Below are 18,339 nucleotides of genomic sequence, written 5' to 3'. Positions count from 1 at the left end.
ACATGTGTTCGGAAGAGAGGTGACCTTTGTGAAACAGATTCTTCAGCTTGATACCTCTAAGGCGGAGGAAATCATCACAGTGACTTCTGAAAACTTCACTTAACTCAGGTGGATTTTCTAATGCTGTCAAGGACTCTTAACAGTATGCTGAGACTGAGTTAAATTTAGGTACGATGAAATATTGGCCTATCTAAAAAACAGTAGACTTGCACAATCAAATAGATAAATTGTTCTAATTGGAAATTACACTATGGAGATCAATACCATCAAGATATCAAGAGGATATTCAAATGGAAAACTCTCCTCAATTATACTGTGCTTTGCACTTAGCACCTTCCTTCTCAGGAACCCGAAGCTCTTAGTATGCTAATACTAGTGAATTTAGCCTCACAACATCCAGTGAGGTAGGTAAGTTTACCCCCATTTCACATGGGAAAACTGAGGCAGAATTCCGAAGCGACTTGCCCAAAGTCCTGCAACTCGTCAGTGGCAAAACCAGGAATATATTTTCAGAAGTCCAGATCCCAGACCTCTGTCCGATTAAAGTCCCTCCCTACTACCACGAAGCAAGCAATACATGCAACTTTTTTTCCTCCTACTGCTGCTGTAGTCCTGGTGACACAGAGGAAGTTAATTATTTTTCCTGATTGAATTCCCGCTTTCTTTGGCAAAAAGCACCTGGTTCTGTCAAAGTGCTGTATTATGCTCTTTGCAGAGGTGTTTCTTCTGAGGCACAATAGAAAAAAAGATGGTTTCCCCATGGCAGGGAGACTGTACAGGTCCAAACAAAGTAGAGTCTTATTTCTTGCAGAAGACCTGCTGCTTGGCATTCTTTACACGTTGTTCCTCCTTCAGGTTCTTCTGCCGCGCATGTTTGCTGGAGATGAGTTCCACGTGTTCTGAGGGGAACCAGCCTCTCTCCCGGTCTGAAAGTTTTACTCCTTCCATCCATCCTGGGGTGTGGGGAGAAACACAACATGAGGCAAAATAGTCAAACATTTTTTCATTCTTCCCAAAAAGCCCCCTCCAAGGGGCTCAAAGAAAAAGATCCCCTTTCAGCTTCCAAATAATGTGTCTTAATGAAGATGAAGAGTCTCTTCATCCTCTCAATCCAACAATCAGGAATGAGAGGTTCCTTCTGAAGCCTGATTGTGTTGTTAAAGCTTTACACTACTACAGTAACTTCCTACCCATAATTTAAGATAGCCATTGTTCATTCTGCTTACCATCATTGCTGTACTGCATAACCATGATGATATCTGCTTTCTCCAAAGCCAGCTCATCATTTTCCCGAGCCTTGTAAGTCTTTATGCATTGAACCTGTGGTGCATCTAAAGGGGAGGAAAGATCATAATGGTATACTAGAAAGCAAGAGTAAACCTGTGTGCATCAACCCCAGAGGAGGCAGGGTATAAGGGACTGCCCAACACTAAAGAGCAGAGAACTGGAAGGAAGACTACAGGTCTTCCACCTAATATGAGGAGTACAAATAAGTAAAATAATGGGCAGAAACTGGCACTAAGGGAAAGCCCATGAATCTCTTCTTTATTTACAAAAAGGCAAGTATTCTGCCTTGGAGTAATTTCTGGGATATTCCACTTCACAGTGACTCCAACTCCTCTGAGCCAGACCATACCCATTGCTGTACTAGCAGAGCAGTCTCACCAGGGCATTCCAGTAGGTCCAGTTCTCCTCGCGGAGGAGCCAAAGCAGAGATCCACCTCAGCTTCTCACTGCTGGAAAACATCACCAGACAGGTGTCAGGATTCAATGCGAGGGATAGCAGTCTGATGATGGGAATGGGGGGGTGTGTGTACAGGTTTGCTCACAGGAGGGGTCAGGGAGGGAGTACTTGGGGGAAGCAGAGAAGGTGGAAGTGGAGAAAGGGGATGGGAAAAGGCAAAACCTCCCATTTTTGGAGGCTGATGGTATGCCATAACACGGTAGTATTATATGAGCAGCTACAATGAGAGAGAGGCAAGGTGGTTCATTAGGGGCTTGTTACGGCAAGAGGATGTTTTTCATGTCCTCTGCTCAGCCAGCTGCAGTTGGTATTTCAGCATTTGGGTAGCTGAGGGACAACCATCAGGCTCCTAGGAGGTGTCTGGCTATGGTAATGGGATATAGTGAGGGTAACCTTGAGCTCTTACTGTGTCTCTGTACGAAACAAGAACTCCACTCTCTTTCCCTGGTAATTCTGAAGTAGAAAGAGACGGAAAACATTTTTGTTTGTTCCGTGCAGTTTCATCTCGCACTTCTCCCCGCGCACATCTGAGAAAGCGGCATGATCAAACACAACAAAACGTCCACCCCTGCAGGTAGAGAGGAGGAACAAAATAAGTTGTAAGTTAAGGTGATGAGGGTTACAAAGTAAGTCCATGTTGTTTTCTGATGTCAGGAAAGCAAAAAGCTTTTAATGAGTCTTCATCTGCTTCAGGCACCTTAAGCTTTGCTCTTCCTAGGAGTCTCAGAAGGCCAGAGAAGAGAGTGAAACCCCTTAATGAAAAGGGTAGAAATACCAAGCTGTGTCCTGTCAGAATTTTATTTGATAGCTTACAGCTTAATAACAAAACCACACGCCCCCCTCCCAAAACCCCAACACAACCAACCAACAACTCTCAGTTTCTTGACAAACCAGTGATTTGCACATTAACTAATCTTCATACTGTCCTTCAGGAAGAAATTATTTACCAAGCAAAACTAGAATAAATGGTTATTATTAAAGTGTTTCACATTATAGAGATGGAGAGGCAGAATAGAAGTGTTGCACTAGGGACCAGAAGATATCTTGTTATATAATCATATGTTGTAATTAAGAGTTGAGACTATCAGATTCCACATACGTGCATGATACTCACATAATGTAGGGTTAGGAGAGTGACTTGACAAATGCTGCCACTTGCTGGCAGGCAGAGGGAAAGGACTCTTTCACCAAAGCACAGACCCAGAAAGAGACAGGTATTTTAGAAGGGGCAGCAAGAATTGTGTTGAAGCACTCACTCCTTTGGCCGCGACAGGAGCAGACAGTCATTGAAAAGATGTAGGTAGATGGGACGGGTGGTGACTTTCCATTTTGGACTCAGGGTGTTGAAGTCCAGTGCTGTCAACTCACCACACTTCACAAGTCGCCTCGACTGTGAGATGAGTGGGAATATCTGCAAGACAGAAACAAACATTTGGGTCAAGTGTGTACAGGGAAATCGGTATCCGTGAGTTTTGGATTTGCATTTTTGCCTTTCTGTAGAGGAAGTGTGCTTTCATCTCTCCAGCTGGACAGGAGTAAGTCATGATAGGCACCTTCAACTGAAGGCTGACATGAATGATTGGGCAAGGGAAGCACTGAGGAAGAGCTGACTTGTGTATGATACTCTGGTTCAACAGTTCTGTGTATATTGGAGGGGAAAACAAAAAGTAAGCGCAAGTGACTTTGTGAGGAAAGAGAAAATACATTAGGCTAGAGCAAAGGAATGGATGAGCTCACCTTGCACTCAAATTCAATCTTCTGGCTGAGGTAGATCAGCTCTTCGGTGCTCTTCATGCGCTGGACATTTTCATTGCAATCCTTGATGAGCTACAGAGGAAAACAGACGATCAGTGAGGTGGGAGCAGAACTGCCTGGTGGGATCAGTGCTACTCCCAGGAGCCCCTCAAAAGTCAGTGTAAGTGACAATTCCTTAGGCATCCTGCAAAAAAAGTATTTTTCCAGGTGAGCATACTAAACTTCTCCATAGCTACAGTGATCATCATTCTTTCTTAAGGAGGTATTCTTTAGATGAAGTCTCTGTGGGTAAGTATTGTTTTAACTTTGGGATATCAGGGGGCGGGGAGGGATACTGGAGACATCTCTCTCCTTTCAGGTGACAGAGGTTGAATTGCTGGTCATTTCGAAGTAGCTCTTGTTAGATGCTCCACTGTAAACACAGGAGGCTGATTAGATAAACATCAATGCCAGTTTTCCCCCAACCCAGAGCTTGCTGCTAGTAACTGTGAGGACTGGACACAATGAAACAGGTACTTCAGCCTGTAAGCTGCCTAAGGTAATACAGGGCAGCTGGGTAACAGTGTCACAGAGTTAATGCTGGCTTGAACACAGCTGGAGTGTAAGGATTTCAGTGAATGACATCTTGCCCACCCACCTCAGACTGCCATGCCTTGGGAGCTGTGCAGCAAGCAGGTGCAATCCTACGAGTTTTAAGGAGGTACGCATCATGCTGAACTGGTCTTTAGGTAGAGAATAGGGGAGGGATTGTAAGAAAGAGAGTGATGCTCCAAGAAGGTCAAATGAGTGCTACAAAGAGCAGGAGCTAGCTAGGACAGGTCTAGCTTATGCTGCTGTACAAATTCCAGATAACAAGTTGTCCCAGGAGACTTTAAATCTTGCCTCTGTAATAAGTAAGATAGAGGAAGGGATGCAATAGAGTAATGTCTTGCCAATATTTTTAGCAATATTTTCTTGTGGGGGTGGGGGTAGTAGTTGATCACTACTTAAGAGACTAAGATAAGGAACACAAAGTGGGGTTGGTGGTTAGGAGACTGGAAAGAGTGCGTCCTGAGAAAAGTAGTTCGATATCTTTGGTGCAGGTTCAGTCACATCGCAACTGGCTCCTGCTTCAGTGTTTTCTGCTCACAGCTTCCACTGCACATGCAGGAGAGTCACAGGAACACACTAATTTGTTGCTGGTGAGGATCAATGACAAGGGCCCTCACCAAGGGTGAGGATCAGTAAAAAAGGACAGGGCCACTTAGGTGCCCTGCAGCTGTGTGATGCAGCATGGATGTGGAGAATCACAGAATAGCCTGAGTCGGAAGGGACCCATGAGGATCCACACAGGGCAACCTGAACGTTAAACCATATACTTCTTGAACACAGTCAGGTTTGGGGCCATGACCACTTTCCTGGGGAGCTTGTTCCAGTGCTTGACCACCCTCTCAGTGAAGAACTTTTTCCTAATATCCAATCTGAATTTTCCCAGATGCAGCTTTAAACTATTCCCTCGCATCCTATCACTGGACAGCAGAGAGAAGAGCACCACCCTCTCTGCTTCCCCTCATGAGGAAGCTGTAGACAGCAATGAGGTCACCCCCTCAGTCTGCTCTCCTCTAAGATGAGCAAACCTAGTATCTTTAGCTGCTCATCATAAATCACACCCTCTAGTCCTTTCACCATCTTTATTGCTGTCCTTTGGACACATTCTTGTATTTTTACATCCTTCTTATACTGCAGAGCCCAAAACTGCACACAGTGCTCGAGGTGAGGCCACACCAATGCTGAGTATAGTGGGACAATCACTTCTTTCAGCTGGTTAGCTATGCTGTGCTTAATGCATCCCAGGATACAGTTGTCCCTTTTGGCTGCCAGGGCACATTGTTGACTCACATTGAGCTTACCATCAACCAAAACTCCCAGATCCCTTTCTGCAGGGCTGCAGAATGGGTTGACGGCCTTACCTTTTCAAGTGCATCGTAGGCCTGTGTTGCTTGCACCTCCTCCTCAGACCCTGGCCGAGTTCTCTTCAGAATATTCTGCATGAGAGAAGATGTTTTTCATAATGCAGACAGGGAAAGCTGGACATATGTATCTGGGAGGGGTAGGAGAAACAAGGAGACACCAAGATGCTAGCCACAAGGGAGACTAAAGCAGTAGTAGGTGATGAGATGTGGAGACAACAAGACCAGAAATTTGAGATGCAGAATGTCGCTGATAAATTGCATTGAAAAGGGCATCCCTGAAAATCTAACCAGATTAACTATCATGTACAAGTTACATGGCATAGGAAGCAACCACTAATCCAAGCACGAACAGCCTTACGTACAGAATTGTTCTTTGCCTGATACTCTTTTTCTCCTGTTCAAAAAAAGGCTCAAATAATCAAAAAGAAGAATTTCATAGAAAGAGCTCAAAATTAATTCATTAGGGACCTGCTGGTTCCCTGTTTGGAAGGCTCCTATTGGTCAATGTTGCAGGCAAAGAACAGAGACAGGCTGCCTTCCAGAGGGCAGCCAAGAACCCTGGCTTTGTTGTCCTAGCAGGAAGCCAAAAAAGTTCAATAAAATGTAAATCAACATGTTCTGATAAAAGTCCATAAATTATTTACTGGAGTACAACTGAGGTAGTGTTGCAACAAAGTCCTAACCAGTATATAAACTGCACTGCCTCACAGAGGCTATCACATCCAATTCCTGATGCTGGTCTAATGCACAGCAGTCATTTGCACAATGACAAACGGGTTCGTTTTTGCAAAGCCATATTCACAATATATGCAACAGAATGGCTTTAAAGCACCTTGCCAAACTTGTTACAGATGCAACACGAAGTAGGCAGTCCTTACACCTAGTAAGTGTGTGTAAGTCCCTACACCCAGAGTGCTTGAAGCTAGCTCATATTTGTATGACTTTCAGACTTGAAGAAGGGTCAGCTTGAGAGAAACTGTAGGAAAGCAGAGAATCACTACAGTTACCTGTAGGAGGAGTTTGAGTCGAGTGATGCGCTGGAAAGGGAGGATGAGGAAGGATTTAAGTGAGAGGCGCTGGCATACTGGATCACTTTCCAGTCTCTCCAGGACTTGCTGGAACCCTGCATTTCCATTTCTGTGGGAGTGGTAAAGAAAGAAGACATCCAGGCATCAGGGTAAATAAATACCCTCCCTAATATCAGATTTCAGTGAGTATTGGAGTACTCCCAACAGTCAGGTTTTGTCCCTGGGGCAAGAGATATCATGAAACTGCGTCACTGCTGAGGAAGAGCACGTATGGGTTTCTAACAGCTATAGAAGGACAGCAGTACAACTGTTACTATATCTTTCCTCTTTCTGCCACAGCCCTCTGAAATAAAAGCCAGAAGCCACATCTACATTTTGATCCCCTCCATCAGTAGGGCACCTTTCACAGAGACAGTGGTGGTTTGTATTCTTTCCTTACACTGCATGGTCCGGCTCCAGAGGCTGTGTCCAGGGTCTGGAAACAGCTGCCTGCCCTCTCTTGCTACTCCTGAGAGGAGCTGCCTTCCCCTCTAATGTCTCTCTCACCCTCTTAGACACAGCCATTGCCATCCAGTTTTCCACATTGGGCAGTAGCAGATAAAAGACCAATGGTATTAAAGTAGCACTGGCCACCAGAATAGCCAATCCCATATCCCTGAAGAGATGGGGAAGAAGGTTGTAGGCCCAGTAGATGTTGCCCTACACAATATCCTGGAGGTCCTTTTTGTGTGGAACTGAGCCTTCCCTGAAGGAAATCAATTACAAGACTAGATCTCTCCCAGTCAGCAGCACCCAGACACAGTGCCTGAATAGCCTGCTGGGAGCAGTGTCTTCTCCTGGAATCACTGTAGCTTTACTGGAATTGGGTTGTTACCAAGGGAAGCAGTGCAGAAGTGGCAAGCAAACCTTGCTCAGGACTGGGCCCATGCCTAAACAATGCTTGGTTATGCCACCAAGTACAGAAAAGGACAGCAAGAGATGTTCCACTCCACCACCCAGAGCAAGAGAGACCAACGGTGTTCTCTGACCCCAAGATTTTCAATCCATTTTAAAGACTCCTGGATAGCCAGTTTAAGCTTACTGACAGCAGCCATATTTTTCTTAATTACAGAATCAAAGAATGGTTGCAGTTGGAAGTTTCACTTGAAATTATCACTTTCAGGTTCTTAGTAGTCTGAAAACCACAGACTGAAAACCCCTATCCAGGCCAGTCATTTTTGCTCTCTTCAGTAGAGAGCAGACAGAGAGAACAGCCTGGAATAGAATCAGGTATTAATTATTATTTCCCTTTCCAGTGCTATGGGAGAGGAGCCTCCAGTAGCTCTGTCCTGCTTTCCCAAATGCCACTGAATTGAAGTAGGTTCCTGCCTGTTCTTCTGGGGGCGTAGTGTGAGCAATGGCCAAAAGCCTGTACTTGCTGCACTCCCCATCATTTGAAAGCATGAATATTTGAGGTGCAGCAAGGAAGTAAGGGGGGAGAAGGGTACAACAAATGAAAAAAACTTACAGTAACCGCTGGAAGGTTTGCTCCTGATATGTCTGGTTTGTTACATACGGTAGATACACCCTGCGGAACTCAGGGGCATGTTTCAGAGCCACATCGCACACGTGGAAGGTGAACATGTCCTCCTCAAATTTCTCCTCCAAGTCAAAGAGGAAACTGCAGCACGTGGTTGCGGTGCCATAAAAGGAGAGGGAAATACCAATGCCATTTAGTAAAGCAGGAACGTCCTCAGTCCTCTAAAATCCTGACAGCCCACATACAAGCATATGACAGCTCTTTCCTTCTAGAGAGAGCAAAATGCCTGTACAATGACAATTTAGGGCTAGGTATCAGCAAGCAAGAAGCAGAGGCAAAAGACCTCTGTTCTTGAGAAGTCATACTTCTAAAGGCACGGTCAGGAAACAACAGAAAATTAAGACATCACCAAAATAATCCCACTAGTAGAAATGGAAAAGGTAGCAGCAAACCTTACTAGCTTAGCGATATATGTAGCCAAGTCTTGCAGGAGAAAAGCAGAACAGAATCCTACAACATACAGGATTCCTTGCATGTGGGGTCATGTCTACATTTTATGACTTATGCTCAACTGATTCACATTAGGTTCTGTCAAGTGATGGCTGTAACTTACTTTTTTTTTCCCCCATCTCTTTTTTCCCCCTTTTTTTTTTTTGGTCAGGGCTCGTGCAGCTGCTTCTTTTGTCTTGTATTTGGCAGGAGCTGCATTTGGTTTGGGCTGAGGTCTAGTTAGTCAAGTTTAGTTGTAGTTGAAGCCAATAGGGCATGGCTACAGTAGGATTTCAAACATTTTGATCTCCTGCATTGAGCTCTGTGCACAATTGCACCACAATATCTGGGATTTAACACCAGGATTTACATTGCCCTGTCACCTAAAAAAGCAAATGTTCCTTTTGGGGCAGTGTTGGTGTGCAATCACCAAGTGCTACATGAGTGTATCTACCCTGAAGATCAGTGAACAAGCAGAACAGGAGTGAGAGATGTTATTGATGGAAATGATCGCCTGTGTCTTGTGCTTCATGGAGGGTGTTAGTCCTGGAAGCAAAAGGCCATATCTCACCTGGCGCTGACATCGCGTACATCATGAAGGCGGGAGAAAAGCCACTGACGCTCTTGATTGGTGAGCATTGCCTGGAGCTCAGCTGATCGCTGGAAGTGATCCACTGCCACATTTAAACTGCGCAGGTACGAAGCCTCAGACATTATCAACTCAAACTTGGCCTTGAGAGATGAAATAAGAGAGCACAGCATCAGTAGACTAGGCAAGTCTGTGAGGAATCTTACGGAGAGGAGACAGAGGCAAAGCATGAAAACCTCCCAGTACATGATGTAAGTAGTGTGTAATTACAGAAGAGAGGCTTTAGGAATGAAGGGCAAGCATGCCATTACATATAGTCTTTCTTTCTTTCTTTCAAAGACAGACTTGTGGTATGACTTAAAAGAAAAACAGCTACCTGCTCTCATTTTACTTTTTATTCCCCCTCAACTCCACTTTCGCTAGGTTCCCTGTTTAACATGCTCCCATAAACTTTCCAGCATCCACATCACCCACTGTTTTTTCCTTCATCGTGTTTCCCACGCAGTTGTTTTTGCCACTTTCTCTGGGTCCTTCCATCCACTTCTCAGTTCCTCTCATTTTCCTTACACAGTTTCTCTATGGACCATTTTGCTGAACCCATATGTCTTCCTGTTTCCTCTCAGCCCTGCAGCTCACACAGGTCAATTTGGTAAAATCACACTCTACCACAGGAACTACAATTCACTGTGGTTTTATTAGCATCTTTCATAAGCTTATGTGTGGGAGAATGCTGGAATTCTTCCACTTGAATATTCTCTTTTGCATTGAACGTGCTCAAAATTCCTTGTTTTATCTCGCTCCAATTTCCCCATGTCTGTTTTCATGAAGTTACTGAGATGGTCCAGAGTCCATCCTTCAGTGCTCCTTTTCTCTACAATTCTGAACTTCCGCACGGTACTACTTCACAAGCACTGGTACCACATCCCCATACTGCTTACGTGGGTAGAGGTGACTTCTGCATTCAACCACCTGCATTCCCACATCAGAATTTTTGCTCTCCACTTTAACCACTCCTTCTTGACTACAGACCACCCGTCTACCCTGTTACCTCTGTCCATTACCTCTTGCAGCTTCTGCTCATCACGGGACATGTTGAGTAGTATTCTGCTGCCTCGTATCATGGGGATGTCCTGCCAGAGGGACGCATTAGATGAAACTGACAGACGTTGCAAATATGAGTCCTGGGGAGACAGCACTTTCCTCCGTAGCCTTGGGGAGCTTGGGAAACTCGACTCTATATCCTCTGAGAAAGAATCCACTCTCTTCTGGCTTTGAATGGCCTTGTTCAGAACCACATCACTGTACTCCTGATACAGCAATCTTGCTGCAAACAGAAGCATATACATTTATACTTTCTATAGCAGCTACTTGCCCTCTGCTTCAATCTGGAGAAAACTCTCTTACTGTCTCAGACTAGGATAACTGAATACAATAGACCACATGCACCTGCTAGAAGCAAAGCTCACCAGCTGCCTTGCCTAAGTATACTCCAGGACTCTGGTTTCACTGCCTCCACTGAACACTGCTCTCTAATGCTCCCTCCTTGCTACCATGTGGCAGGAGCCCCTCTCCTTTGTGCTCACTGCAAGAGATACGATGGAGGAGAGGGGTCTGCCACAGCACTTCGGGTAGAAGGTACTTACAGGAGTTGATCAGTTTGGAGTGCCGGCGTTTGAAGTTCTCCATTGCGTCTGCAGGTTTCTTCTCTCTGTCAGGGAATAAAGATTTGGAAACAAAGAGTGAATGACGAGCATAGCACCAGAGATGGCTTATCCAAATCTTAGTAACAAATCTGTCACAGCAAGGACCTCTCTTTCCAACAAGCTCAAGCTCCACATGCTTTACTAAACAAAGAACAAATTTTGGCTTAATGGAAATGCTGTCCTAAAGGGACAGAAATACTTCTGTTGCAATGGGGCCCTCTCCCAGAGGGCACAGACTGAAACACAGGCCTAAGTCATTTTACTATAGTTTTTTTACTCATTATCATCATCTTTGGTCCCTCAGGAACAACGGAGAGCATCAAGTGTCTGCTACACAGGGATGGAGGCAAATTCTAAGGGGCCTTTGAGAGACTTACCGCAATACAACTGTTTCTGAACTGACTGGTGGTTCCCTGTGTGCCTTGGGAGCTTCTTCCTCTGAAGGAACAGAAGGAATTTCTGCATATAAGACAATTAGAAAGTAAACACGTAAGTCTGTTTTTAGAGTCAAGCTACAATCCAAATGATACACAGATACCACTTACCTATACCCCACCTAAGTGGTGGTCTTGGGTTGGAGTACAGGTGCCCTCCTGACCTTTATTTCTGGGTCAGAAACATTCTGGTTTTAATAATCCTTGACATTATTTACACTTTACATCTGTTACTTAGCCATGTTTGCTTTTCATACAAAGAAAAAAGCTGACACTTTCAGCGATGACAGTAACTCTAAGAGCTTCCCTCTCCAGTTGCCCAAGCAAAGATACTGCCTGTGGGCCCTGTTCGGTGCTGCCTTTCCCCTTTCAGCAACTTGGGCCAGGCATCGCAGGATCAATGGACCCAAAGTCACTCATCATGTCTGAAAGTCCTAGACTTTCTGTTGTGGACACTGAGCCCCAAAAGACTCTCAGTGACTTCTGGGGCAGAAATGCTGGACATCTAACAAAGTCACTCCTGTGAAGAGTCTTAGAAGGGATGCGGCCTGAGAATGAATGCTGTAATCCAGTTATCACATTTATCTACTATGTGAGCATTCACAAACTGCTGCTTGAGTCATCTTCTGTTTATGTAAAATGGGGAAAGTGTGGACTTCTCTTTTGTTTTATGAGCGATTTAAATAAATAAGGTGTGAAGAAATTCTATATAAAATTCATTGGAAGCAGGAGGAGGAAGAAAGCCCAAAGACTGAACTGCAAGCATGGGTCAAGGGAAAGACAGTACTGTTGCCTTGAATGTTTTAAAATTTGGAACCAAGAATTTACAGGTCAAACACATGAACAAATCTTGATTCAAGTGCTGCCAAACCTTTTACGCCCCTCCACGCTCCCCTCCTTTTCCTCTATGCCAAAAATCTAGCATGTTGTGGAGTCTGGAAAATAAACTAAGAGCTGAAAAGAAGCAAGTATGTTTAAAGATCATGTCAGATATAATAAAGAACAGACATGCATCTTGACAGTAAGTAGTGTCTGAATGAGCTGCATTACAGAAGATGCATGTTTTCCATTCGTGACATTAGTGATTTGGCTTCTGTGCAAGTTGGGACCTTGGATTTGACAAATTCGCATTCTTATCTGTAATCTCACATCCTACGTTCTTAGGAGGATCATCTCTTTCAGAAGGTCAAATTCGAACCTAAAGGTGTCAGTTGCGAAATAAAGGGGGGTAGCAAATAAACACAGAACTGAAACACAGGGTAACAGATACAGGCTACTGAGGGCGTGTGCATGCATTTTCCTTACTGCTTGGAAACGGGCTGCTACAAGTGCAGCAAAACGCAACGGCCATGTGATGGCAGCAGAGGTGATGAGCAGAAGCTCTGAACTGAGCCCCACCAAGAAACCCATTCCTGCGGGTAGGCCAAAATAGCCTGTGTTACTGAGTTAGGATGACAAATCATTAAACATGGAGAAGGGACAAGAAGAGAAAGTGGATGCGAAGTCCAAGGGGTGAGGGATCCGTGAAGCGAGGTTAGCTCTCTGCTGCAGGTGTTAGTATGAAATGACGGGACTGAGCCCCAGAGTGCAGCCCTGCTCAAGGATGCGCTGGTTACAGGGCAGCAGAAAGGAGCTAGGAGAGAGCTGGGAGGGGGGAGCTAAGGGCAGGACAGCAAGGGGGCTACAGGGCTGGAGTGAGGACTAGTACCAGAAAGGCACAAGAGCAATGCCAAGCTCTCAGCTCTCATGCCTCTCTATCATACTGCCTATTTAATTTAATCCCGTGTTTTTGGTATCTGCCATAAGTTTTCAGGGGGTAGGGAAATGAATGAAAGGACTTACCCTGCAAGATGTCTGGTGGTACTGACATCCTCTTCAGGCCCTGACGGTGCCAGTCCTTGCTTTTTACACGGCGTTTAACTGGGTTCTCTTGATTGGCTGCTGGCTCCTGTGCAACTAACCTGACTGGGTTTTTGTCTGGCCAACTTGATGATTTTTCCAAGGGTGAGTGTTTGGGCATTTCCTCCTTTGGCTGAGCTACCAAATGGTGGTGTCCTCCTCCTTCCAGCCTTTGCTTGACCCTCCTCTCACCTTCTGTTTTCTCTATGATTGCTTGTGGAGCTTGGATGTTCTTTGTGTCCACACCAAAGATCCCTGCCTGTTGCTCCCATCGCAGCTCCCCTGAGACCTCCTCCTCTTGGAAGGTTGTTCTGGTGGTTGGCGGTGATGGAGGGCTGAGCTGGAGGAAGTGGATTGGATTGGTGAATGCTAGCATTGGAAGTGGCTGTGCAGAGTCTCTGCTCTTGGAGTCTGTGGATGTTATCAGGCCTTCCAGTGAGGGCCAAGAAGGGTGGTCAGGTGAGGATCTTCCACACTGTATATCCATGTGCTGGTCTGCTGTTTCAAGGCTGGTATCAGAGCAGCCAGCTAATGCTTCATTTCCAACAGCAGAAAAGCTTTTGGCCAACAAACTGACCCCTGAGTCATCAGAAGTCTCTGTATCATGGGTACCTGAGTCACTGAGATCCCACTCTCTAGTTACTTGAACAAGGTCATATTTCTCTGCTACATCTTCTCCATCAGAAGCAGAGGCCACAGTGTTAGAATCAGACACAGAGGTGGCAGTCCGGAGAGGATGGCTTATAGTACGGTGAATGGCTAGTAACTTATTATTGTCCATACCACAGTTGAAATGTGGCCTGGAGTAGGGTACAGGAGCCAGTGGCTCGTAACTTTCAAGGGCTGGAGGTTGAGCAAGACGATTTGCATTAAGTGCAGGGGCCTGAGCTTGACTGGGGCTTTGGACATGGGAAGGAGGATGAGGAAGCTGTTTGGCATCAGGCTCAGACACCAGAGGTAGGCTTGAGTGCGACACAGGGGACAGAGGTTGTTCTTGTTGGTTCACGGCAACGACCACATCTTCTTCAGAGGGCCAAGTTAGGGTGCTCAGGACACTGGAGATTCTGGATCCAGGCTCTTTTTGGTTTAAACTGCAGTCAGACTGATCAAGTAAAGGCATTAGTTGTGCTTCGTGATCCACATTTGCTCCCATTTCTTTTCCTTTGATAATGGCACTTTTTTCTGGGGGGGTTTGCTGAATTGTCTCTGGGTGGTTCAGGGGAGTGGAAGTCCTGGCTGCTGTTTGGGGTGGTTCCAGAGGCCCTGCAACGATAGCCACAGTCCTCCTATCTTCAGGAAGGCTCCTCTCTACAGGAAGACAGCTCGTGTATATTCCAGAGAAAGAAGACGGGGCACTAAAGTCTTTATGAAAGCCTTCCTCAGAAGTAAGGAGTTCATGAGAAGCATTGTCCTCCCCTGGATAAGTACTTACAACAGCAGCTCCCCCTGATGTTGGGTCCCACCCTTGTACATAAGCAGCTCGGTTGGCTGGCTTCTCTGCAGAGCCTAGCAGTTTGTTCAGGCTGGTGCCAGGACAGTCCTTGGGGGTCACCAAGGCTGTTCCACTAGCACCTTCTTCCTGTGGACCAGACATTAAAGCCACAGAAGTGAGCTCTGAGGGTAAATCTGGAATGAAGTCCTGAAGCTCAGCTTTTCCCAAATCTTCTGTAATGGAATGAGGATCTATGGGATCAGGTGTCTCCAAGTTCTTGGTGCCAGAGGAAGGGCATACTGGAACAGAAGCCTCTGGGTTCTCTGCTCTAGAAGGTGCTGCCACTCTTCCATGGAGTGATGCATCTCTTTTACCAAACCTCTGGACAGCATTTCCTTGCCCATCACTATGCTCATCCTCCCTGCCCAGTCTTGTCCTGTCATCCCAATCAGCTTCTCCAATATCCTGACCACTGATGGAAAAGCGGCCAGAGTCTTCTAGGTCTTCTGCCTGGTCAGATATATGGCATGTGTGTGGAGGTGCCACTGGAGTTTCACCCACTGGGTTCAGGTTATTGGAGGACAGAGGGCTGACAGTGGGTGGCTGACATCCAGAACCTGCCTCTGTGACATGAGTTTTCAGCAGTACATCCTCACCAGGATGCTGATCCACAGAGACAGGTTCCCCAGGAAGAAATACTGATGCTGTTTGCTTAGCCAAAAAAACATTCTCCAAACCACACAAGTCCACATTGTGCCTAGGAACAGAAGATATCTCTGATCCGAAAGCTGATGATAGAGCCTCCAGTTTGAGCTCTTCCCTCTGCAGTTGTTGTTCCCGCTCATTTCGTTCCTTGTTTTTCTGATCTTTGGGCTCCAAAGATTTTCCTTCTTCTGACACATTCTGCTCTTTGCACTCTTTCTTCTCCTCTTCCTGCAGTTCAGACGCTGCCTCCTCCTGTGCTGGTTTCTTATGCTGTGAAGTATTCACTTCTTCAATTTTTTTAGCAGTGTCTTTTACTTGGAAGGCACCGTCTGCTGGAGAGGCAGGTCTGGCCTCTGTTCTTCTACAGTCATCTTCAAGATGAAGGCATTTGGAAGTGGATGAGTTTTCTTTAGGAACTATTAATGTTCCCTGGTCTTTGACCATGCTGCTATGCCTTGTTTCACCAGCTGAGATGTTTCCTTCTGCTTGTAGTGAACTGATTTGGCTGTCATCTGTTAAGGTGGAAGACAATTGATGGAAAGAGGAAGACTCTGTATTCTCTTCCAAACCCTGGAGTGCTCTTATGCTTTCCTTAGCATCTTCAGAAGTGCAAGGTTTAGCCAGTGCTTCCTCTGAGGTAGGTTGCTCATCAGTTGCTGGTGCCACTTCTTTGCTACTTTGCTTCTGCTCTGCACCAGTATCAACCTCCTGCAAAGAATCTGTGGAGATCTTATCCAGAAATGGCTCAGCCTTATAATGCCCCTCTGAAATGGTTTTACATACCAAGAAGCATTTAGGTGTCTCTCTCTGAGAGGAAATGGTGTCAGCCAGAGGAGATTTTGGATGCTGGGCCTGAGGGTCTGAGCCATGAAAAGCCAGTTCTGCCTGGCACTGAGGAAACTCAGTGCTGAGGTCCACAGCCTGCAGGATGGCGTTGCCAGGGGCTGGCCCATCTTGGACTGTGCTGAGAGAGGAAAAGTCCTGGCTGCTTTCTGGGTCAACCAGCTCTACTTGCTTAAGCTTCAGAGAACAATCCAGTCCACCCTCCTCTAAAAGCATTTCTCCTTCTAATTCTGAGGGTCCTTTTCGAGGCTCTGCATCACCTTGCTCTTGTTCCAGTCCTGCTGGCACTTTTTGCACAGGGTTAGAAGGTCTGCCCAGCATCTCTGCTGCCTTCCCTGGAGCAGAAAGGCAGTCCTTGGGAGTGCTGAGCTCTGCTCCCTTTGCAGAGTCTGATGGGCTGGTGCTCATTTCGGCTGACACGTGAGGGGCATGATGCTCTCTTTTGACTGCTCTAGAATCTGAAGCTTCCCCAGTGGCGCTGCTGGCTTCTGGGGGAGTGGTACCTCCCTCACTGGTTTCTTCAGACTCCATCAGTGACACATCCTGCTAAAGAAAAATGCATTTTTCTGTTACTACTACAGAATGATACAGTGGATCTAATTGGCTTAAGAGACTTCTAAAACAGGTACCAATGCAGCTGAGGAGAAAAACCCCAAAAATACATACTTAGTGGGTGATAAGGGTTGGGAAACAAATACCAAGACTGAGAGTAGGCAAACACCCAATGTAAGCTTGGACTATGAGAGTAATGTCAAAATAAATCTACTAGGGTCTTTTTAGTTTTACATGCAAAACCAGAAAGTGACTTTGGTCAAAGAGCAGAGATGCTGATCTCTCTGTAATGGCTTCAGTGCAACTTATGAAAAGTGTTGGCCATGGCTATCTATCTCAAACCCAAAAGGGGATACCAGAAGGCATTCAGAGAACAAGAAAATTATCAAAATCTCCATTAATTTTTGTGGGGTATGGTGGACCAATACTCATGACCTCTTCTAGTGGCTAGCTGAGTCTTAAAGATCTCTTTGATTTCAACAGGGAAAGGCCTGGACTTTGGAGCTGAATTTTTTTTACAGAACTCTTGTAATATGTATGTGCAACACAGGGCCTTACTGCAGCTGATCACAGGAATTGATTAACAAGACACAGGAATGTAAGAATTTGATTAATAGATAACTAGGACATGACACAAGACACAAGATATTTTAAGGCTGTAAACCACATGGGCTGAGAGGAGCACCTCTGGTGCGTTTGGACATATCTACAGACTACAAAGAGAAACTACATCATCATTTAGTCTACTCTCCTAGGGAGGGGGGGAAAAAAAAAGTCATCTCAGGATTGTTGGACAGTTTCCCAAAGGATACAGTGGAATTTCCCATCCATTATTGCATTTGAAGTTCAGACATGACAAACCACTAGGGAATGTACATTTGGGAAATGTCTGTGAAAAGCATAGTAGAATCTGATTCACCGCTTTTATTCTTCTGGCTTCTACCTACCCCGTGACCCACAATACCTACCTTAAGAGACATAAAAAAGAGGCAAAGTTTATTGGCTCCCCTCCCTTTTCTTCTGCCTTTGGGACACTTTCTCTAGTGTTCCAGCCTGTCTCCTCTATTCCTTATACCCTCCTTATCAGAAATGGCTTATAAATTGCTGCTTCAGGCTGCTTCACGTACGCTGGGTACCCTTGCAGTCATACCAGAGCTTGTAATTTAGCCCTGAAGGAACTGCTGCAATGTGCAGCCACAGTCAGACTTCCCCCTGAATAAAGCTTCAGTGCTCTCCTTCTTCATCCCATCTTACAGATGTCGAAGCTTCCAGACACGAATGCGTAGTCCTGCATCTTTTGGTCACAGAAACCATTCCACATTTCTTCAGGTAAAAGCCTGCTAGCTGTTTAGTGGCAAAAAAAGCCCCAAGGCTTCGCTCCAGCCTGTTTGCAAAGCTCATGCAAAACCCATTCCTTTTCTTGCTCAAAACACACACCCAAATCTATATGCTTTTTCTTTCTCTCGCATTCCTAATTTCCCTATAATTTTAACAATAGCATTTTTTCCAGAATTTCAAGTGCTGTTGTGGGGTATGTGTGACAATTTCAACTTGGAAGACTCACAACCAGAGAAAGGAAGTCTCTGCATGGAAAGGGAAGCCTTTTAGATCAGTGGTGATTTCCTTGTGCTGGAGTGGCTCTATAGTCACAAGTAACTTTTTCTGATCCCACACAGAAAAAGCAGTAAGGGCATG

At 45.5% G+C, this 18,339-nt stretch overlaps 1 protein-coding gene across 1 annotated transcript; it reads right to left on the bottom strand.

Moving 5' to 3' along the window:
- Window positions 1-798: 798 nt before the first annotated feature.
- Window positions 799-16,632, bottom strand: LOC104036393 (uncharacterized). The gene is made up of 14 exons (XM_009489981.2): window positions 13,056-16,632; window positions 11,157-11,238; window positions 10,720-10,784; window positions 10,138-10,400; window positions 9,059-9,219; window positions 7,987-8,139; window positions 6,459-6,588; window positions 5,449-5,523; window positions 3,482-3,571; window positions 3,001-3,155; window positions 2,151-2,312; window positions 1,666-1,736; window positions 1,227-1,331; window positions 799-953 (listed from the first exon to the last, which is right to left on the bottom strand). The coding sequence occupies exons 1-14, from the start codon at window positions 16,621-16,623 to the stop codon at window positions 799-801; spliced, it is 5,235 nt and encodes a 1,744-aa protein (XP_009488256.2). The 5' UTR covers window positions 16,624-16,632.
- Window positions 16,633-18,339: the final 1,707 nt, after the last annotated feature.

The sequence above is a fragment of the Pelecanus crispus genome, chromosome 1 (genome assembly GCF_030463565.1).
Source record: "Pelecanus crispus isolate bPelCri1 chromosome 1, bPelCri1.pri, whole genome shotgun sequence".
Taxonomy (NCBI): Eukaryota; Metazoa; Chordata; class Aves; order Pelecaniformes; family Pelecanidae; genus Pelecanus; species Pelecanus crispus.
This window is presented reverse-complemented; position numbering and strand designations above follow the sequence as displayed.